Raw genomic sequence first — 22,702 nt, 5'->3', positions numbered from 1 at the left:
GCCTGCAGCAGGCCGCACCTGCCTCAGCGTCCGCCCCAGGGGCCCTCACAGCACCGGAACCTTGCCGGACACCTGCAGAGGGCAGGGCAGGAGCAGGTCCACCTGGAGCAGCCTTTGCTGCCACCTGCTGGCTGCTCAGTGGGTTGCAACGCACCAAGCAAGGCTCCCTTGGAGTCACTGCTGCGCAGACACCTGAGCAGCAGCTCTTCCCACTGGCTCGACCTACCTCACAGGGTTGTTGAGAGAAGACTACTGAGAGGAGGAGGAGGAGGAGGAGAATCATATGAGCCGCCTTAAGTTCCTTGGAAGCAAAGACAGCAGGATTTAAGCATGGTAACGATGAAGGCCAGCGGGGTGCCACGCGACAGGCATCGAGAGGACCGACGTGCCCCTTTCCGCGACCAAATTAGCCCAGGAAAGCCTTGGGGCCGGGCTGCGTGGGAAGGCGGAGCTCAGCCCTGGCGTGCAGCCCGACGGAAGGCACCACACCAGCCCTCAGAAAGGCTCGAACGGCCCCAGCCCCTGGGGAAACGGCCCACCTCTGCCTGGACCACTCTGGCGGCCACCCCCTTCCCCTGGGCACCGACCCCCGGGCAAGGGTCCGAAACAAGGCGCAGCCCTCCCTTCGGCTACCTGGGAATTAGCGGGCAGCTCTGACCTTGTTCCCTCGGCCAGGAACGGCTGACACTGGCAGGTGCAGCAGCCCCGTCAAGGGGCATCACACCCGGCAGGTGTCAGAAAAAGCACAGAGGGAGCTGGGGGCCGCTGCGGCTGCGCTGTGGCTGCTGGGGGAGCCGGACGCGGGACTGGGCCCCTCGGCTGAGCCAGCACGGCGCTTCACAGGTCGCCAGTCCCGGCAGCAAGGCCCCATTTGTACAGAGAACGCGGTTAAGCATTTTGCCTTGCCCAGCCTGGGATTTTTGTGGGAAAGCTGCCTCTGCTGAAGGCACTGAGGGGGCCAGGTCTCAGGCGCTGGGCACTGCCGCTCAGCCACACCGCCCGCCCCTGTTTACAGGAAACCGGACCAGAAGGGCACAACGGCTGCATCCACGCCGGTGCTGAGGGAATCCCGGCCAAGCTCTGCTTCTGGGGAGCAATGCTTGACACATCCCGCCTCCAAAGGGCCTGGTTCTTTTCTGGGTTTGGGCTTCCCTGGAGTCCTCGGCGCATCCCTACAGCTCTTCTGTCGTTTCTCGCGCGATGGGTGAGTCACAGCAGGAGAACAAGGAAGGAGTGGTGGAGAGGCCCGGGAGGGCTCTGAGGCGAAGACCCGGCTGGCTGCTTGCCCTCCAGTGCCATCCCCGAGCCTGGCAAGAGAGCCAGGCAGCCCTCACCCACATCCTCCGCCCCGGCAGACGAAACCCCCTCTCAGAAGTCGCTGTTGCCTTTCGAGGGAAGTTGCTTGGAGGCCAAGAAAGGTGAAAAGCAAGTGAAGCGTCAGAGGGGACTTGCCCCTCTGACCACGGCAAGGAAAGCAAAAGCCCCATCTCGCCGCCTCCTGCGACGCAGAAAACCTTTATGCGAGAATCCAAGAGGAACCTGATAACACTCCAGAGCGTGCCACACTGATCATCAAAGGTGCCTGGAATGCAAAAGCAGGAAGCAAAGCAGAATCCAAAGAACATCACAAGATGGCCGACAGAAGACTCAAACAGACTGTGTAATTGGACAATTAGTTTTCTCACTGATAAAACAAGACCAGAAGCAGACTGTGGTGGTGACCATGAATGGGTCTTCTCAAAAATCAAAGTGGAGCTGGAAAAGGTCACGAACAGAAGCACGGTGCCAAAATACAACTGAAACAGCCAGGCCTGAGAAATTTAAAGACCACGTAAGGAACAGGTTTGCATTAATTAGCCATGAAGCAGAAGAACTGCAGCCTGGAACCAGAGAGATCATTAAGGAAAACACATTCACAATAAATCCAGCACTGGGAGCTGCAAGTCAAGAGAGCGAGCGAAGGCCCGAGGAAGGAAAGGGGCAAGCCCAGAGCTCTGCACTGGGCACCGGCTGGCAAGGGGCTTCCCCACAGAGACCCCCCCCCCACAGCCCGACATCCACGCTCTGCTTGCTGCACTCTCCAGCCATGTTTCTGTTGAGGGGATGTGGAAGGAAACTGGCAGGGTGGGTAGGGGAGGGCCATGGGGCAAAGCAGCATGGAGAACTAAGCCCTTAATCTTAACTAAACACATTACTGATGAGCTCATCAACAAAAATCTAATTATTATGTGCGAGGACAAGCTTAATTGCTTGTCCTTGACATGCATAATGTACCACATAAGCCTATTACCCAATGTAAGCCTATTATTATTATCATCCAGCTTCCTGTCAAATTTATAAAAGTAAAATAGTTCGACATTTTTGGGGGGGGGCGGGGAGTCAGGTTGCACAGTGCGCGGCCCAACTGCCCCCCGAGGCAGCCCGGCCCCCGAGCGCCTCAGCCGGAGTGCCTTGTCCCTGAGGAGAAGGAGCAAAGCCCCGGGCCTGTCGGCGCAACAGAGGTGGGCCGGGCGCCCCAGAGCACGCCCCTCCGGTCGGGCCACACAGACCCCGCCTGTGCACCACCCCTCGATCTGCTCCACAGGCCCCTGGGGCGGCCCTGGATCCACCGGGACACAGGCAGGAATCCCGCCCGGCCCCTTGCCCAGCTGCCGAGCGATTAAAGCAGGCTGATGGCCCCTCGTCCACGCCAGGTGTTGCTGCCCACGTGCCTCCCCCGGCCCATCGCGGCCGAGGGCAGAGCCACCAGGCCCCCGCGCAGCCCTTGTCGAGCGGAGCCCCGGCCCCTGCTCTGTGGAAGCACTCCGAGGCAGGAGCCCGCAGGGCCAGTCCGCAGCCTGCGCGCACGGGGCACCGGCTGCAGGCGCGGCCCAGCAAAAGACAAGCACGTGGGCCCCAGACCCGCGCAAGGCGCAGCTTGCAAGGCGGAGGCGCATCGCTCCCGCGGCACATCACGAGGGGCAAGGCCTCCCGGAGGACCGTTGTGCTGGGAAAGACGACAGCGGGAGGAGGAGGAGGAGGGGAAGGGCCAGCTCCACAGGGGAAGCCGCAGCCCGGAATGTAAGGGGTGCAGGCCTGCCAAGGACAGGACACTGTGGGGAGCTGCTGTTCCCGGGGCCGCTGCGCTCCGCAGCAGCGGCGGCAGGCGTGCCTGGCCAGGTCCGTGGGCAGAGACGGCCTCCCCTGCCCGTCTCCGGCTGCAGCCCACCTGTGGAACATCCTTCCCGGGGAGGCTTGCCTGGTGCCGGCCCTGCTCTCTTTGGCACCAGGCAAAAAGGTTTTTATTTTCCAGGTGTTATTGTAGCCAACTTGTTTTTAACACTGCTTTTATTTCTGACTTGTTTGCTTCGCTTCTATCTTTCTTTGCCATTAACTGCCAGATTTTAAACTGTTCTTGTTTCTGGTTGCATTTTTATTTGTTTTACTGAGCTATTGTTGATTTTATAGCATTTTATTGTGAACTGCCCAGAGAGCCTCAGGGCTACGAGCTGATAGAGATGTAATCAATCGCTATCTTTATTTATTTTTAGTTTAATTTCAGTCCTATCTTTCCATCCAGAGGAAAAAGGGTGTTCAGAGTAACTAGAACTAATATTCATATTAACAAAATCTGGACTAAACTAAATCACAAAACCAATTACATTAACACAAGAAGAAATAAAGAGCAATGGAAACCAAATGCTTCTACGCAACATCTAGCAAGCTCTTGGCATTACACTGAAGACACCACTAGTCCAGTGCAGGTGCCGTCACGTGTGAATGTCCAACCATACCTGGGCAGTAAAGGCCAAGCTTGCCTGGTCCCCTCCCCCTCAGCAGCGGTCCATCCCCGCTACCCCCCCACCCCACCCCACCACAGGGTCCCTCCTGTGCTCTTGCTCATCAAGCCGTAATTGATGCTGCTAACGAGACGCACAGTTTGCGGAGTGTCTGCACAGAATGCCACCCGCCCGCTGGTGCTCTGCAGACTTATCGCTACTCACAGGATGTTTACAATAATTTTTAATTTGTACAATTATTAATCATTTTCTATCTGCTTCATTTGCATAATGATTAGCCTGCTCAGTGTTTGCCATGACTGAGAATGACAGCACTTTAAATTAAATTAAGATTTTAATATCCTCTCCCCCCCACACACAACACTTCCCCATGGCTCAGGCCAGTGAGACGGGCTCCAAAGATGCCAGCTGCCCTCCCACAGATGCCACTCCGCCCGGCTGCCAAGGGGGCTAGCCTGCGGCACGCAGAACCATCAGTGCTCCCTAAGCTGGTGGCAACCCCGCTGCTGCAGCAGCTCTGCCCATGCGGCTTCGCCCGGAGCTGGCACGAGCCGGCAGCCCAGAGCCAAGGTCTCCTCAGAGGCAGGCGCCCCTCGTGCCGCACCCAGCTGTGGGGCCGCAGCCAGCTCGGGAAGGGGCCTCGCCTGGCCGAATGCAGCTCGCGGGGGAGGCACCGCCTGGGCATCCCTGGGTAGTGGGAGAGCCCGCCCCCTCCAGCCCCCGGACACAGCCCGGCTCTGCCCCGCTGCCGTTCCGCCAGGAGCCCTTGCTGGTGGGCTCGCCCAGCCTTGCTCCCCTCCCCTTTCTCAGCCCACCTGCCCGGGCACTGCAGAGGCCCCCCAGCATCAGCAATGCCATGCTGGAAGGGCAGGGCGTGTTCCGGTTCGGCCTGCACAGACCGGACCCCAGAGAATTGTTCTGTTGCCTCACTGGATGTGGTCTCTCCTTTTTTAAAAAACAGGACGATTCTGAAAGCCCAACCACAACAAGCAGGCCACACCTGCCCAAGAAAACTGATGAAGAAACAAGCAACTGCCGGCCAGAACCATCCCGAGCGAGAGCACACAGGATTTTGTGATGCTGGCAGGTGAACAGCCAAGCGGCACTCTGCCCAGACACGGAGAAGCATCCCGCACGGACACGGGCTCTGCCCCCTCCCCTGCAAGCTGCTCCACTCCTCTCTGCCACTTGCCGCAGCAACAGCTCATCCAACAGCAGAAGGCAGGAAAGGAGGCGGGTTTCCACATAACTAAGGTGCGCATGTGCTCAACGGAAAGCTCAGACTTCACAGACGCACAACTGAATGCGCTGGGTATCGAGGAGGAGGGGGGACTCACAAGCTTAAACGGGATCCACTTGGATACAACCATAGCAAAAAAGGCACTTCTATTCATACACGATAAAAATGGACTAAATTTCCTGACACAAACAAAGCAGCAAGGTATAGTTTAAAAAAACACACACACACAAGGTAAAAAAAGGTGTTATTTACAAACTGTACATTCAAATTACAAAGGATATCAGAGAATGCAGTTATGAACAGTCCCCCATTTGGGGGAAAAACACATTCTATGAAAAAAAGTATTTTAGTGGCGGCATTCCAGCCTTCTCCAACAGCAGACAATTTAGGGGGAAAGCAAGCGCTTTAAATTCAACCTATAAACTTCCCGACCAGCTTCCCGTTACCACTGGAAACAAGATGACTGTCAATTACCCTCAACAGGCACTGCCGGACTAGCTGAGCGTTCTGGCTGGCCCTTTCAGGAAAAGGCAACGGGGACGCCTTGCCTGGACAAGCCCCGCACCCCACCCCACCCCCAAGCCAGGGAATCCAAGGGTAAGTTGTGCTTCCGCAAGCCAGGACGCTCGGCGTCCTGGTGGCGCCCAACGTGTCCGGCAGCCGCAGCCGCAGCCACAGTCAAGCCTCCTACAACATGGCGCAGAAGGAAGGCTCTTCGTAACCTCGCCTGCCCTCTCCCCGCACTACCCGCAAAGCACCTGAAACTTGCAGCTCAGCTGCAGGTCAACGGGGCATCTTCCAGGGCTCTGAGAGATTAGCATCTAAGGGACCAGTTGGTTGCAGCTGTCCTGGGTTTCCATTCGGGCAGGTCCCCTTCTGGCAGTGCTGAGAGTCCCCACCCAGGGAGTGCTCCCTCGCTCCAGGCACCCCCTGTGCCTCCCCAGAGGCAGAAAGCTGCTTCTATTAACTTCGTAAAGCTCCTGAAAGGCTCCCTGTGAGGAAAACCCGCGCAGCGTGAGCTGCTGGGGCCCCTTGTAGCAGCTCTGAGACTGGGAGGAAGCTCTTGAGCATTTTAGCCTGGCCGCTTACATGTCCTCAACGCTCCACTTGTATGCCAGCTCCTGCACTGCCTTCTTACTCGCGATTCGGGCAAAGCGTTTCTGCTCAAAGCCATTGGACCTAGAGGAGCAAAGACAACAGCAGGGGAATCCATAAGGAACTCGGAGGGAAACACAGGGATCGGGGAGATCAACAGCATCCACCGTGCAACCTGCACCTTCACACTTCCAGGTCCAGTTCAGGACATTTATACCAGGGAGGAAGCTGCCACCACGTGGTGGTCTCTCCTGTGATCCTACAAGAGCCCGGCTGGCCGCCTCCAAGTTCCTCCTGGGGACAGCCAGAGGGCCACCCCGACACGGGTGAGAGGCTGGGGGCGAGAGCAAGGGCCACCCCAGAGAACCTGTGCAGGGAACAGGGTTGCTCTTGGGGGCGCAGACTGTGGACACCTACTGCTGTGGCTGCCAGAGCGCAAGACGTACCTGTCCACCCCATCCCAGCGATATCCAGGCCAGATGTTAAACCTGTTGAGCGGGGGCGCAGGTCCACTGTACTTGGGTCTGTCTGGAGCGGGTAGAGAAAGGAGCAGGTAAATAGCCTTGTCCGTGATCTGTCAATGTGGGCTGATCCAAAACACATTCAGAAGGCAGAGAGAAGATCAGAGTTCGCACCAACTGCCTTCAAACCTCACGATCTGTGGCGATGACCAAGCACAGACATCCCCGGTGCAACATGTGCAGAGCAGGGGCAAAGCGCAACAGCCACACAGCTGCTATTCCGTGAAATCGTACAAAAGCATTTGCAAGGACGCCAGCAGACGCTGCCCTCTCTTTTAAAGACAACCCTCCTTGGCCCTCGCCATCGCGGACATAAATTTTAATCTGAGGACCGACTGCACCTCAAGGGACGTGCAGGAGGGGCTCCCTTCACACACCCAGAGCCCCCAGCATCCTGCTCTGCACGGTGCGCTCCAACCCCTGAGTGGATCCTCCAGCATCATGACTGCAAAAGCAAGGCTGAGGGGTTCACCTGTCCCAAAGACCCCTCTGCTGCGTCCCCCTGGATCTGAGTGACACAAGCTGCTCGCGTACCAGCACCAGCCCCCCTCCCCTCCCCCCACCCGTTCCCACAGCAATCGCCAGTGCAGTGCTGACCTTTGGCATCTTTCCTCTCCTTGGCCTTCTTCTTCCTGAGGAAATCGGCCATGGGGTCGCCTTCCCGCTCCTGCTCCCGCAGCATCTTGTCCAAGTCCTGGTCATCGATGTACCGAGCCAACGGCTTCTGCATCTCTTTCACAGCATCCTCCACATTTTGTTGCTGCTGCCGGCTCTGCGCAAGGCTGCAGGGGATGGACACAGAAGCAGGGCAAAAGATGCTGGGTTGCCGTCCTCTTGCTTTCTGCCTGACAACTGCAAGACACCTTTCCAAAGGTTTGCAAAGAGGCAAGCGCCCTGTGCAGGCCAGTCAGCCATATAGTTCCTCTCCTACGGCAAAGACTGCAGCCAGGAACAAAGAACACGCTCCACATGCAGAAGCTGAACCTCTGGCTTCTCCCGCTAGGAGGGATCCGGAGACAAGCATGGGAAAGAGCACCCGCCTGCTGCCCCTCTGGCGGGCGGCTCCCCATCGGCGGGAAGCCAGCCCAGGTCGGCAGGCAGCCCGGCAGACCCGGCATTGCGAGGGAGCGCCCCTCCCGTACGTGCCTCCACAGGCCACGGGGGCACCCGCTGAGCTCCTTCCCAAGCCCCTCTGCAGGAAGCAAAGCGGGTGGCTGCCAGGGGAAGGGCGTTTTTGGCTGCGGCACCCCAATGGTGGAACCAGCCTCCCAAAGAGGTGCGCCTGGCACCTACTCATCATGCCTGTCGGTGCCAAGTTAAAACCTCATTTACCCTGTACTGCAACAGTTACATTTTTATCCTCATCTCTTACATTGCGTTTTATCTTATGCCGCTGTTACACCTCTGGACTGATCTGTTTACAGCTGCTGTGGACTTATGGCTGTCATTTTGCCTGAGGTGTTATTTCTGTTTAACTTGATATGTTATTATCTTATACCATTGATTATTGCTTTGTTTGTTGTGCATTTTAGTAATGCGAACCATTCAGAGGGCCTTTCTGGCTGAGGGACGGGATGGGATGGAACTTATGGCCACCCCTGCCCCTCACCGAACGCCTCAGAGAGTGCCTACCAGCAGCTCAGGCTTCCCTGGCCCGGCCCGGCTTACCCCTTCCCCCACTTGGCGTACTGCTCATCCCGCTCAGACTTCTCCTCTGCTTTCTTCTGCTGCTCCAGCCGCTCCTGCTTCAGGTCCCTCTTCCGGCCGGACTTATCCCGAAAAATGGTTTCAGCATGTCGCGATTCAGCTAGAGACAAAGAGAGGTGTGGCTAATCCCTCCCCCCAGGGCCTGGCCATTTCCCAGCGGTTTTGATAGGAAGGGGAAATGACTCCCTGCAGGGGGCGCCACGCCTGCAGCCACCCATCGCCCCCACCGCCACTGCGCGTGGGAAGGCCGGGGTGCTGCACAAAAGCCTCACAGGGCCCACCAGCCCAGGTTCCCCCCAGGAGCCGCTCTCAGCTCCTTTCCACCAACACACCCCCAGAGGGAACGCGCGTCCGCCCCACAGAGCCAAAGCAGCAGGCGAGACGGCAGCTCAAGGTGCTGCCTGTGCCGCGGATCACGGAGTGGCCCCGCTCTGGCCTCCCCGGTCCGGCTCCCACCACCGCACCAGCACCAGCAGCAATCCGGGGGCATACACCACGACGTGCACCTTCCAGCTGTTTGCTGCCGCCACCGCCGTCCTGCTTCCTGGACGCCTGCTGCTCCTTCCTGAGCAGCTCGGCCGACACCAAGCCAGCTTTGCCCCCCGAGAGCATCTGCGGGTCCTGCAAGGAAAAAGCGGCACGACCTTGTGGCAGAGCACACGACGCAAACAGCACCTTCACGACGGTCGCACAGAGAAGCAAAACCCACAGCCCCGGCCGTGGCTGAGTGCGCACCCTGTGGTTCCTGTGCCGCCCTTTGGAATCCGCAGCCCAAGAAGGCGGAGCAAGGGCAGGAGAGGTCCTGGGTGTGGGAGGCATCTTTGGCACCTCCTGGCCCCTTCGCGGAGGAGACGAATCAGAATCTGAAGACGTGCGTCGATTCCTTCTTGGGGGAGAGAGGTCTGAGGAGGGGCTCCGTCGCAAGCCGGCACTGTGCACAGACCGTGGCGGAGAACGGTCCGACCGCGAGGCGGCTCTGGCACTTCTCCTCGATGAGGGGGAGTCGGAATCTGATTCAGAGTCGTGCCTCTGGCACCTCTGTGGTGAAGGCGCTCCTGGACACGGCTGCTTCTTGGCTGGAGCACCTGGGCGTAGGCCAAAGCAAAAACAAAGCGAATAGGACAAGCCCGCACACAGCCCGAGCCAAGCGCATCCGTGTATTTGACCGGCTGCTTCCCAGGGCTTCAAGCATCCTGCGCTGGACCCGCACCCAGCAAAGCTCTTCTCTGCCAAGCACCCCTTCACGGGCCTCACGCTTCCCCAGGCCGGCCGGCCAGCTGGCCAGCCTCCTCATGGCCGCTGCCTCCGAGGCATCAGATGCGACAGCTCTGCATCAGTGTGCGTTTTCCCTTGGGGTCGCAACACACCTGGAGCAGCCTGCTGCCTTCGATGGGCTGCGTTCTTGTCCGCACTGGGTTCCTGTCGGCCTCCACTTGAGCTTCTGGTATCATTCTTGCCTGTTGCAGAATGGAGCCTTTCAGGAGGCAGAACAGGCGAGTCCCGGCGGCCCTTGCGGGGCGGCGACAGGTCCGGCGAGTCCCGGCGGCCTTTGCGGGGCGGCGACAGGTCCGGCGAGTCCCGGCGGCCCCTCTTAATAAGGGAGCTTTTCATTTCCATTTGCTTTGTAATTTCCAAACTGGAACATAACGTAAGCATGTATTAATCAAAGATTTTAATAGCAAGCCAGTTTCAAATTACATTTTGTTGTCAAGATCCTTTGGCCCTTTTTCAGAAGCAACAGAAAGCAGGAACAGCTTTCCTGGCCAGAGGAGCAGGACCTTGAAACTGCTGTAGATGGCAAGCTGAGTAACAGTCAACCACACAAGATGGCTGCAAAACCAGCCGATGCCATTTTGGTTGCGTTCATGGAAGGGTGGCTTCCAAAGCACACGACGCGCTGGTTCCCCTCCTCAGCACTGGGGGGGCCTCATCTGGGATACCACACTCAGGCTGGGCCTTCACAGCTTCAGGAAGACGCAGACAAACTGGAAAAGTTCACAGGAAAGCAACAGGGAGAGAAGAGGCCGCTTAATCAACTGAAATGCTTCACCTGCTCGCTGATTTCGCAGTCACAGAACGGTCAGGACCTCGAAATCCTTCATTCTGGTCTACAAAAGGAAGAAATGAAAGCCCTCTTCACGTCGCGGACCAGGCGCAGAGCTGCGTGCCAGAAAGCGCTAGTTTCACACCTGCTCTAGCCACGGTTTTCCAAAGGGATTCTAGCCCCCAGACTGGGATCTTTGAGGCCCTGCCATCTCAGACTAAGCTCCTGAATCATCCCCAGACTGGGATCTTTGAGGCCCTGCCATCTCAGACTAAGCTCCTGAATCATCCGCAGACTGGGATCTTTGAGGCCCGGCCATCTCAGACTAAGCTCCTGAATCATCCCCAGACCCTGGTATCACCGCCTTGCTTCTACCATCAGCAGGTATCGCAGCCAGCTGCACTGCTCTTCGATCTGCTGAGTGCACGTTTCACTGGGCCATCACCCTCTGCATGGCCTAAATGCCCAAGATGAGTGAATCATGTTGATTTTCTTTTAACGTTCCCTTTGGTGCAGCTCCGGCTACCCATGGAAGGCCCTCACACCAACATTTACCAGACTAACCCTCTCCTTACTTTCTAGCCTTTTCCCTTCTGCCAAGCCTACTCTGAAACCATCCCCTTTGAAACCAAATGGCACCTGGCACAGGTGGCTCCCAATGCACAGAGTTATCTCTGTCCAAGAACCTCAGAAGGGAATAAACTACCAGCTCATCAGGAGAACACTAACCTCCCAATAGCTTCCACTTGTTACTGGTTCGGAATTCCTCCATCCATTTAATTTCATCCGGTCGTTCATCAATAAACTCAGCCACCTGAAAGAAACAAGTCAGACAGGGGAGTGAGCCATCTCAAGCAGCCAGTTCTACTTGGGGAGGCAAGTAACAAACATCCAGTGTTTATTTAGAGGCTTAGACTCGGAAACCTCTAACTCTGGTGAGTAAAACTGAAATGTAATGACCTCCCCTGCACACAAGCAGCAAGAAAAACTGGTGCAGCAAAGCATTCTGAAGAACACTGCAGGACTATGAACAACCTTATTAACAGTGGTATTCCATCTGCAATGGCTTGGTTCCAGCCACTGAACACTTACCACAGGCAAGTCTCCATCATCACCCTCCGCATCCTCCTTGTCCTGCTCTGTGGGAATGCTTTTCCAGCTCGTGTCATCATCATCCACTATGCGCATTCTGGGTATCAAGAGGATAAAAGGGTGTGGTAGTCATCAGAATGCTTTCTAAACATAGTAAGATTTGGGAAACTCAAAAGTTTCTAGAATAAGAAGCCAACCACAGCACGCTTAAACCTTGCCTCTCACCATCCATCACATCCTATACATGAAATACATGTCACAGAAGTGTGCATTTGGAGTGTTAAATCCTGCCTGCAAATGCCCCCTTTTGGTGCTTGCGCTGAACAGGGCGAATTCCTCCACAGGCAGGTCTGCAGCCTTAGCCTCTGAGGTCACCCGGACCAACGTTTGCCCCAGACTTCACAGCTCAGGGAGGTGAGTAGAGACCACCTCCTCCAAACCCAACACAGCTGAGTTGTATCGGGAGACTCGGAAAGCACACAAATCACAGCCCCATCACAGCAGACCATGTGAAATTTATTCTGCGTTAGAGGTTTCTACTTATTATTTTTTAATGGTTTTAATCAAACCGCAAGAAGAACCTCGGTAAACTCATAGCACAAAAAAATTGAGCCCAATACAGCTTTACTCATACTTAGTGAATTCAATACTTTTGTGATAACTGAATTCCTATCGAGTAGAACAAATCTACTCTAATTATGACTAAGTCTGGATACTAACAATAAGCAAATACATGTGGGTTTTTTCCTGCTCCCTAAAAACTCCACCTGTTCAGCTTAATTTTCTCTCCAGGGCGCTTTCCTGACCATTCCGTCCACTTCCCATTATGATCTCAATTAAGTGTTTTGTTACAACGCACAATAATACGTTTTTGTTTTTTTTTCCTTTTCAGGAAGCTACCAGTAAATAGGGGTCGCGATGGGTCGGGCACGACTAACATAACATAACCAGTAAACAGATGTGTGTAAGTACAATACAAAACATTATCAATAAACTTGGTACTTCTCAGACACCAAGAAGAAAAATCCACGCCTTCGGAGAGTTTACGGACTCAAAGCAGCTGTGCGGTAGCCCGGCCTTCGGCAACCGGCCGCGGGCCGCGAGACCCACGGTCAGCGGGGGCCTGCGGAGTCCGCCCCGCCAGCGCCGCGCGGCCGTCGCCAGGGGCTTCCTCGGGCGGGTCTCCGCCGCGGGGCGCCTACAGTGGAGCCGTCCCGGCGGCTCCCCGCCACGACGGGCGGCGGAGGGGGCCCCGCGCTCTTACCCGCCGGCCAGAGGCCCCTTGGCCACCTTCCTCCTCCTGCGCCGCTTCTTCTCCGCCTCGGCCCCGCCGGCCTCCAGGTAGCGCCGCCGCAGGTACTCGGCCTTGGAGAGACCCGAGGCGGGAGGCGCCGCCATCGCGGGCGGAAGCTCCGAGGTCCGCCGCGCACGCGCCACCCCTCCAGCGGAAGCCGCCGCCAAGCGGGCGAGCGGCGCAGGCAGAGCGGCGCGGCGCGCAAGGTGGGCGCCCCCTCGCGGCCGGAGGGCGCCGCCGCCCCACGGCTCGCCTCCTGCCCGCAGGCCGGCGAGTCGGCTCTCCGCGCGGGCGTCGGTATGGGGAGCGGGGGGATTCCGGCTGTTTGGGGCCTTCAGCTTTCCGCACTCCGAGCCCTGGGCTTGCCAGGGCCGGAAGCCCAACGCATCCAGACAGCTGCCCACGCACACAGCCGGGGCGACCGTTTTCATTCCTTCAACCGGCCCCGCCAGCAAAAATCAATGCCGTGTGGCATTACAGGTGTCCCCTCCACAAAAGGAAGCCTGCAGTCCCAGCAGGCGGGCCCAAAAGGGCTGGGACAGTCCCTCCCCAGCCGCCACTGGCTCCGCGGGGCCACGGCCTCCATGGGGAAGGCCACCCGGTGCTGCGCCCCAGGGCAGCCGACCAAGCCAGCCACGTGCCAAGAGGCGGCAGCTGCCGCGCCGCAGCTCGGGCCTGCGGCTCCCCAGGGCCACAACATGGCCCTGCTGAGACAGCAGAGCTCCCCAGCTGCTCCTTCCACAGGAAGCAGGTCCAGGCCCAAGGCTCCTTAGCCAGCCCCACAGCTCCAGACACCAGGAGTTTTCCCCAGAGAAGGCGCTGCACTTGAACTATCACAACACCTCACTGCTTTATTGCTCCAGCGTGGACAGACAGAGCAGACAGACGGACAGACAGCCACCGGGAGGGGAGGGGAGGGCACAGGGCTGGCCATGCTACAGCCGCTCGCAGAGATGCAGTCCATATTCTGGCACGGAGCAGCAGTCAATACGCAGCCAGGACCTGCTAAAGGACCCGCCAGATTAGATGCCGGCAAGATGAAGACGCTGAGGGAGCAAGAAGGGGGGCGGTGAAGCTGTGATCCACTCGCAGCGCAGGACACCCTGCCCCCCCACCCCAAGCCGGCATCCTCTCCAGGTCAGCCACGCCTCGGCTTTAACGGGGGAAGGCTGTGCTAGCGGTCCTCCGTGGGCCGGCGTCAGTCCCGAGAGCCACACGCTGCTGCCCGAGGAAGGATCTTGCTGGGGGCCTGCGGGTGCTTTTGGAGGGCCCCGCCCACGGCCCCGCCTGCCTCTACGACTGGCTGGCGCCGTCTGCCTCGTAGCCCTCCGTCTTCATGTCGTTGAGGCCCAGCGCTTCGTTCTGCTCGAACAGCCGCTCGTAGCGCTCCACGCGCATCTCTGGGTCCTCCTCGGGGGCGTACAAGTTCTGCATGGGCGGGAGAGAGCGTGAGGCAGCCCCAGAACCCCCCGGCCACCCGTGATGCTCCCAGGCAGGAGGGCGCTGGGCAGGGGAGCCGCCGGGCCCATCGGAGCAGAGGGGGTGCGAAGCGGGCCGTGGCAGGCCCAGCCCACAGGCAGGTCTTTATTCGGGGCCTTTCTCGCACATCCTGAGGAACGGAGGGCCAGGAGCGTGGGCAGGAAGGCAGTCCAGGCCCTTCCACCCCTCTTAGCTGAACGGGCTCTTCCACACTCTGCCCACAAGGGAACGTCCGCAGTCCCACCGGGGCTGTTCACTCTACCTGAAGATAGCTGTTCCCTGCAGGGTCATCCAGGACAAAATGCACCCTCAGCTGACCGTCGATGATCTGAGGGAAAAGCCAGCTGGTCAACACACAGGGAGGGCCTCTCAGCACCTCCTCCCAGCACTGTGCAGGCAGCAGCAGCACCGCTCCGAAATGCCCCAGTGGCCACCCCTGAGCTGCACGGCCCCCCATGGGAAGCTGCCTCCCCCTTGCTCACGCAAACCGATTTACAGCTGAAGAGTTGGCATTTTAATAGGCCAGGGCCGCTTATTTTTTCACTGCTGCGCTTCTAATTGTTTGCTTTCTAATTACAGTAATTCCATTTCCATTGTTAGCCACCTTGTATGCCATTTGCTGGCAAAGCGTGGGCCATCAAGTGCCCTTGCTGCGATGCCCCTTGGGGAAAACACTTTCCTCACCTGCTGCAGCTTCTGGCCAAAGGCGCGAAGTTTTTCCGCTTGGTCAGGCGTGGAGCTGTCTCCCAGGGTGAAGGGGTTCTTCGCCACCTGCAGGAGGGAAGACTCGGCTTTAGGGTGCCACTTGGCACCAGCTCTCCCAAGGCTCTCCACAGGGGTCCCCGCAGAGCCTGCAGACCCAACTATCCCGTGACCTAGCAGAGCCCTCCTCTCCCGCTGACCCCTGCCTTCTGCCAGAAATGGGGTGCTCCGGGAAGAGCTCCCCGTCCCGTCCCCTCCTCTCCATCTGCAAGGAAGGCCACAAGCCCCCTTCAGATGGAAGCAGCTCCCCCGTCCATTCCCATGTCTTGCCTCAAGCGGTTTTTGCCTAGGAGCTGCCTTGGGGGGGGGGGACTCCCCAGAAAGTGGGACGCCCCTTCACTGGACAGTGAGCACTCACCAGATCCTGGATGTCCTTCAGCAACCCTTCCAGCGTGGTAAACTTTCCACCCAGTGCTCCCATTCCCAGCTCAAAGTCCAGCTCCGGGATTTCCACCCTGCAGGTTTCGGACTGTTGGGGGAAAGCACATTCCACTCAGGTCCTGCAGGGCCACGTGGGTTGCAGCCGTCGCCGAGGAGGAGCCCTACCTTCAGGATGTCTCTGGTCAGATCCGAGGGGTCTGTCACATGCAGGGTGATCTTGGTCCCCAAGGGCTCTATGGCCCCTCCTGATTTAACCTGGAAAGGGGGAGGCGAGCCATGAGAAGCGGAGGGCGGGGCTCATCCCGCTGCCGAGTGCAGGGCCAGCCACACGCAAGGGCCTCACCTCGTTTGTCCGGTGCCCACAGGAGTCGCAGCTCGTGGCCATGATGATCACCTCCTTGAAGTGGGGAATCTCTGAGGAGGAGCCGTCAAGGAAACCTGCACGCGGGCCCCGCCGGCACGTGAAGGGGGCCTCCCTGGACACGCGTGCTCTCAGAATGCTGCGTGACACATCCGGTCCCAAGGCTGCACTCCAGAGACCACTGCAGATGGGCACACCAGGCCCCGCGTGGCCAACCAGCCCTCCGGGGCCCCACTGCCCCTCCCCGGGACAGGACCAGAACGTGGCAGGTTCTTCTGGCACAGGCGCAAAGGATACGCACCAGCTTCATGTTCGTAGCGGCTGGAGCATTGCATTCTGGGCAGTTTGTGCTGAACTGCAGCACCTGGAGCACGAGAGAAGCGACACGGAGGTCTTCACCCAAAGGCCAGCCTGTCCGGAGGACTCCCGCCACGCCCAGAGTTCGAGTCGGCCCGGGAGGGGCTGCTCCACGGCACAGCAAGGCTGCACAGGTGCCAGGCCTTCCTCAGGTGACTCACCTCGTTCCGCAGGTCCTCGGCAGAATCCACTGAGTTCCCCTTGGACTCCTCTGCCTGAGAAAGAACAGAGGGGCTGAAACTGCCCCCTTCCTTGCCCGTGATCGTAGGAGCAACGCCGTGGCCCCACCAGCAGGAGCGGCACCAGACCACCAAGGCCAGGCGCCCTGTGGCCCAGCTTACCTCCATCCCAAGCGCAGCCGCTTGCTGAGCAGTTCTCCAGTAGTGGGCCACCACCAGGGCTTCGTCTCTCTGTGGGGCATAAGGGTTCTCCACAAAGCTGTTACCTGAGGGGTCGTCTAGGATCTAGGAGACAGGGAAGAGCAAAGCCACGCAGACCCTCATTCCGCTTCTCCAGGGAGCAGCCGCATGCCTGCGTGCACTCCTCCGGGCAGCCCCACCCCGATGGTACCTACAAAAGTGAAGGCGGAATCCACTTCTTTTAGGCGCTTCAGCTTAAATATAAATGCATCTATTTTTTCTGCCACATCCGCGTCTGCTGCCTGTAACAAAAACCCAGAAGCAGCTGCCCTCAGGCTCCACATCCTCCAGACCCACCTGAAGTAGGCCTTGCAGCAGATGAACCCCAGTGTGCGCAAGGGAACCCACTGCCCGGCCCCCACTCTGCAAGAAGGGCCCAAGAAGGGACTGGGTCCATTCCTGGAGGGCATGGGAGAGCCACTTCCCACAGGCAGCCAGCCGCCCACATGCTGCACAGAATGCCAGATCAGATGCCTTCTGTGTTCTTACAACAGGACCGGTTTTTCTTTCTTCTCTCTCCCCCAAATTATCTATTACTCTGACTGGCAGTGACTCTCTGGTAAGAAAATTAACTGTGTGCAGTCTATATGATCTGTGATTGAGCACATTACAGGTCTGTTTGTGTGCAGTACATCTGCACTCAAAGAGTATTTGCTTACAAAAATGGGGCAGCTGACATTTCAACTGAGTATTTCCCGCATTTCCAGCAATGTTGGGGATATTCCTAACCAGATTCAGGAATCATTGCTTACATGCCTACAACAGAATCCTCCAACCACACAACCACCTGTGACTCGTCCTTTTGACCTAGAGATGCCCAGTCGCCATTCCGTAAACAGGCCGTTCTACAGGGATCACTGGAACAACTCCCAGTGCCAAGAGCCATTTCCGGGAGCAGCAACCAGCTCCGCAAGGACCTCCCCTGGCTCCCAACCAGTGCCCAAGCCTCACGAAGCCACAGGCCCCATTCAGGAGGGAAGCGCCTCCTCGGAGCATGTACTCACCCGGCGTCCCGGCTGGTCCTGCTCCAGGCCTGCTATGGCCCTGTCAATTAACCCCTCCAGGGTGGTAAGAGCTGGCGAGAGTGACAGGAAAAAACCAAGGCGTTACGAGCCTTCTGACCATGGCAGCCACCTTCCACCTTGGCACACGAGCCACTTATTATTACTGGAAGTAACGCTGGTTCGTTGCTGGCTCCCCTGGGCTACTGTCTGTGCATCCTGCCAGCCGTGAAATCCTCTGCAGTGAGCCAAAGACAAGGCAGCAGCCAAGGAGAGCCACAACGGCTGCTCATCAGAAGGCGGCAGCGAGACCGCTGCATGTCTCCCGTGCCACTGTCCCCTTTCTCAACTGTGCCCCGCAATCCCAGCTACCCAGAGAAAACACAGCAGCCGGAACGGGGATGCTGGCAGGGTGCCAGGGCAGGGAGTGAGCTGACATCACGCCTCAGAAGCTCAAAACCATCCCTACTTTGGACTGCAGTCAGCCCTTGACCCGAAGAAAGATGGAAGCCTGCTTCCCGGTATGCAGGAAAAGGCTTCTCGGGGGTCTGGATCCCCCTGCCTGACCTCTGGCCCGTTCAGGCACCGCTGCTCAAGCCAGGCCTGCAGAGCCCTGGGACCAGCAGGCCCCCTGTGCAGCCCAAGCACCCCGTGGAACAGGCCCCTTCCACACCCCTCCACGGCTCCTCCTCCTCCTCCTCCTCCTCCAGTGGGTCACCTCAACAGCATCAAGAACGTGCTAGTTGCTCCTGAGTCCCCTGATCACAGTCCGCAGCCCCAAGACATACCAAAACGACCATATACCCACCTCCCTTCTGAGAAAAGGCAGGGATTTCAAAGTCTAGCTCAGGGACTCTAGCTGTGGCACAGTCAGTCTTCACCACTTCCCTATTCATATCCTGGAGAGAATGATTTACAGGAGAGGTTACACCAGCCTTGAAGCCACCCGGACAGGCGGGGACAAGGGCAGGCCCAAAGCACACATGAACGACGGGGGAGGCCGAGCAGGATGGCAAAACCGACCCGCACAAGCCCAGCTGCAAGGCACACACCTGCTGAAACCCCTGCCACAGCCTTCTTCCACCGGAGGCCCACAGTTGCTTTGGATTTCAATTCCCGTCGGCCCCAGCCAACACAGCCAGGAATGCCAGGAGCTGCAAACTAACTTCCAGAGGGCACCAGCTGGGCAGGGCTGCCTCACAGCGAGAGCAAGGGGCTCCCCTCACCTTCCCTGATGCTCGCATTGTGTGTTCACACGCCTTGGTGCCCAGGCTGCCCTCTCACCCACTCTGAGCCTTTTTGAACTCTGCACTGTGGTGTGAATGCAGAGTATCTCTTCTGGCTGGACTGAAGGACCTTTTACATTTGAGACAACGGCTACCAGCTTGTTGTTTTAGGGGCACAATACCATGCGAGGTCTACAATTCCCGGCATGTCCCAGGTGAGCACGCTGGAAGCTGTCAGCCTGTCGTCTATCTAAACGTGCAGGGGATTACAGCTTCACTTTCCTAAGGTTTGTCTGCAGTCTAAAGCCTCAAAAAGGTGCTTAATGAATATGCATATGCAGTATTTCGCTTTCACGGACATTGACATCATCTTAATGAGCATCTGGACCTGTGTGAGCCTGCCCAACCCGATGAGCATGAGACCCTCCTCTGGCCAAGCAGCAAGTGCCATTGTGCGCCAGGAACGGGGGAGCATGTCCCATGCCTTCGGAATTCCCTCTCCGGGGAGGTAAGTACGGTCCCACCACCACGGGCTTGAGTTTGTTCCAGTCTTTGTTATTTAAAGATCATTCCCCCTTGCTCCTGTCCCTCATGTGTCTGTATTTAATTGTGTTCACTTCTTTGATAGCATTGTAAGTGGACTTCTGATGTCAGTGTACCCTAAAAGATTTATTCATTCAAATAAAAACTCTTTATTTGAATAACATTGGCAATATTTATTTTCCCTCCTACAGAATCCCAATACAGGCATTGCCAGACTCAGAATGGTCTAGCTTCAGCACTGTTGCAGTATCACATCATTTAGAACTAAACCATGGAACTGTTCAAAGGTGGATTTCTCAGTGTTGATTTCTAAGGCATGAAAGCAGAAGCCCAGCCAACCTACAGCCACACAAAGCTCAGCTCTGAGCAACGGAGCAGGGATGCCTCCCTGAATTAATCATGTGTTACTGCTTTCATGACCCAGACGCAAGAGGAGCGCAATACCAAGAGGTGCAAGGACCCCAAGACAGCATTCAAACACTGACCAATGAGGTCCAAAGGGACAAGGCCTGCACCAATACCAATCTCCAAAGTTGCCAATATTCCTTCAAAAGCAAAGCTACTGCTCTTCAGAAACTGGAAGGAGCAGCAGGACGCAGACCAACCCACCTGCCTGTTTCGCACACTCAGTGTATAGCACACTCCTTGATCCTGGATCCGACCAGCCGACTGGATCTCAGAGTTTGACCAGTTACAGCTGCTGCAGGTGAAGGAACTGACAATGATCTCCTTGAAGAATGGAATTCTGGTCAACAACAATCGAGTCACTCCCTACAGCAAGCCAAAAACAAACCAACCAACCAACATAAACCTGAATCCCAAAGGCTCACAATCCCCTGCATTTTCACACTTTCTACATTCCCCTTTATGTGCATACATAGCCTTCACCCCAGAATCAGAGCTCTGAAATGGTTGCCCCCTCCAGTTTCCTAGATAAAATCCCACCTGCTTCCGTCAGGCCAGAAGAGGCGTGGGAAAGCACAGCCCAAGCCTGGCGCCCTACTGCCCCCAAGCTTAGCCCTGTTCCCTAAGGCCCATATTCCGAGCGCCGAGGCCGCCCGGAGCAGCGAAGGGCCTGCAGGGGGAGACGGTGAACGAGAGGGAGGAAACCGGCCCTCCCCGCCTGACGCTGAGGACTAGCAGCCTGAGCGGGCCTTGTTCCCTCGCCGCCGCCAGGCTCACCTGGCGATAACAGGCCATGCACAGCGACTCGATCTCCGCCGGCAGCTGCTCCTCGTCCTCGGCGCTGAGGGGGCGGAACAGCCCTCCCGCCGCCGCGGGGCCCTCTTCCGCGGCGCGGCCCGGCGCTCCGAGGGCTGACATGCCTGCACCGCCGCCCCGGCCCTTGCGCATGCGCGCCTCCGAGCACCGCCCTTCCGCCGGCGGCCTGCCGGGGCGCGGGCTGATGGCGTCACGGGCGCGCTACTCCCAGGCGGGCTTCTGGGCCTGGCCGGGTGGGCGGCCCGGCTCGGCCCGCCCGCCCTGCCACTTCTTTCGCCGCCCCTCCGGGAGCGGGAGCTGCTCGCTTGCTGCGTGTGTGCCCTGCTTGTCTGAATAAACTGCTTTTGAACGCCCTCCTCTGGTGCTCTTGTCGCGGGAAATGGCAGATGCCCCGGGGCGGGAAGGAGCTCGCGGGGCTCTCCCCCCACACACACACACTGCCCTTTCTGGCCAGGAGCCCGCGGAGCTTTGTTTACGGGCGAATGTTTGGGAGAAGACGAATTCTGCGCAGCTGCCAAAGTCCAGCTCCAAGCAGTCGTTGCCCCTGAGCTGGTACCAAAGTTCACTCGCCACCAGCTTGCGATTCCTGCCCAAAGAGCACCGGGCCTCTTGCAGTGTTCATTATACCCTCCTCAGGACTCCAGGATGCCTGGGAAGAGAGATGTTTCAACAGGTCTGGGAAGGCCCCCCGAGGATAATCTCCGACGCTTCCCCTTCCGGTTTCCTGGTCCTTTCACTTAGATCCCCAGCACCAAGTTGCCCATGCTTCCCGTTGGAGGGGCTGTGCTACCTGTTCCTAAAGGTGGCCTCCAGTCCTGCTTTAAAGTGTCCTTTCCTGGCCAGTTTCTGCTTTCCTTAGGAAGATATTTAACAATCAAGGTGATCTTCCTACCTTTGTTAGGTCAAAACAGTGCTCTTCACAAGGCTACATTAAATGAATGTGCTCATTTTAAAATTGTTCCTGCTAAATCAAAGCTCTCCTGGCATACTGCTGAAAGTGAGCTGCTAACACTACGTGTATACAGTGGGGCTGGCGACCCTTGTGATGGTCTACTTTTTCTGCTAGTAAGCCAAAATTGTATTCTATAGAATGTAGCTCTTAGAATTACCAGTCAGAAGATAGGGATCCAGTATTCCACCTCATCTTCCTTAACACACATTTTGAGTGAGGAAGAAGATGAAAGCAGTGAGAAAACACAGGAAGGTTGTGAGTGAAAGGTATTGTCTGAACACCCCGTGAAATGTGCATGTGGCAGATTAAAGACACTGTGGTCCCGATTTTCCTAGCTGTGAGCCAAGTATACAAGGCAGCAGCCTGTGGGAGTCACTCTTCTGAGAAGTTCCCCTTTCTGTTATCAACATGGACTTTGCCCTTTGGAAGGACACATTATAATGGGCTTAAACTGCAGGAAGCCAGATCCTGGCTGGATATCAAGAAAAAATTCCTGCCTGATGGAGCCAATGGTCTGGGGAGGATGTGCGCTCTCCCTCGCTGTGGGCATTCAGGAGGTAGTTGGGCAGCCATTGGTCAGGGATGCTTTAACGGGGTCCTGCAATGAGCAGGGATTTGGGCTTGATAGCCCTCCAGGCCCCTTCCAATTCTACCATGATTCAAAGACAGCTGTTTGTGAAATGCGGACAGGGATCTCCTCATTAAAGCCCCCACACACACCTCTTTTGAAGCTTATCTAGGTGCAGTGGAAGCCCCTAAGAATTGTGCCAGCAGCCCACATCTGCAGTACAGGCATTATTATGGGTTTGCCAGGTTTCCCAAGATTTGGGCACACAGCTAATCAATCACTACCGTTATCCTCATTTCAGTCATTCCAGACTGTGCAGAAAATGACAAGGTGTTTGCAAACTGACGAAGTGCTACCAAAGTTAGATCCACATGCAAAAGTTTTGCTGATTAATTCAAATCCATTTGCAACTTTCAACTCTTCCGCTTCCTGACAGTTTTTCCTCTCTGATCAGAGGCTGTCCCTCGCCCAGTGTCCTGGTCAGTGACGCGCAGCACCTGCCCACACTGTTTCCCCCGAAAGCCCTGGGCCCTTTGGCTTCCCACCAGTGCAGTTCATTTCTCCCTTGTTGCCGCTGCTGCCAAACAACTGGAACGCACATCGACATTCCCTGACACCACAATGGCATAGCATCTTTTAGAAAGAGGCACCAGTACAGCT

General features: G+C 57.3%; 2 protein-coding genes across 2 annotated transcripts; both read right to left on the bottom strand.

Annotated features, from left to right (window-relative positions):
- Positions 1 to 5,246: 5,246 nt before the first annotated feature.
- Positions 5,247 to 12,875, bottom strand: BUD13 (BUD13 homolog). Its single transcript, XM_044456393.1, has 11 exons — positions 12,743 to 12,875; positions 11,479 to 11,575; positions 11,116 to 11,200; positions 10,393 to 10,450; positions 9,710 to 9,978; positions 9,078 to 9,427; positions 8,849 to 8,963; positions 8,304 to 8,442; positions 7,233 to 7,417; positions 6,561 to 6,642; positions 5,247 to 6,198 (listed from the first exon to the last, which is right to left on the bottom strand). Exons 2-11 carry the CDS (start codon positions 11,572 to 11,574, stop codon positions 6,105 to 6,107), a joined length of 1,473 nt encoding a protein of 490 aa, XP_044312328.1. The 5' UTR covers position 11,575; positions 12,743 to 12,875; the 3' UTR covers positions 5,247 to 6,104.
- Positions 12,876 to 13,597: 722 nt separating this feature from the next.
- Positions 13,598 to 20,638, bottom strand: ZPR1 (ZPR1 zinc finger). The gene is made up of 14 exons (XM_044456390.1): positions 20,484 to 20,638; positions 19,911 to 20,072; positions 18,341 to 18,431; positions 17,536 to 17,606; positions 16,687 to 16,773; positions 16,454 to 16,576; positions 16,274 to 16,327; positions 16,053 to 16,119; positions 15,738 to 15,808; positions 15,560 to 15,649; positions 15,372 to 15,482; positions 14,936 to 15,022; positions 14,514 to 14,579; positions 13,598 to 14,200 (listed from the first exon to the last, which is right to left on the bottom strand). Exons 1-14 carry the CDS (start codon positions 20,622 to 20,624, stop codon positions 14,066 to 14,068), a joined length of 1,356 nt encoding a protein of 451 aa, XP_044312325.1. The 5' UTR covers positions 20,625 to 20,638; the 3' UTR covers positions 13,598 to 14,065.
- Between the last annotated feature and the right edge of the window lie 2,064 nt (positions 20,639 to 22,702).

The sequence above is a fragment of the Varanus komodoensis genome, unplaced genomic scaffold (assembly GCF_004798865.1).
Source record: "Varanus komodoensis strain SLA01 unplaced genomic scaffold, ASM479886v1 scaffold83, whole genome shotgun sequence".
NCBI classification, from domain to species: domain Eukaryota; kingdom Metazoa; phylum Chordata; class Lepidosauria; order Squamata; family Varanidae; genus Varanus; species Varanus komodoensis.
The sequence above is the reverse complement of the archived record's forward strand: the minus strand, read 5'-3'. Positions and strand labels throughout refer to the sequence as shown.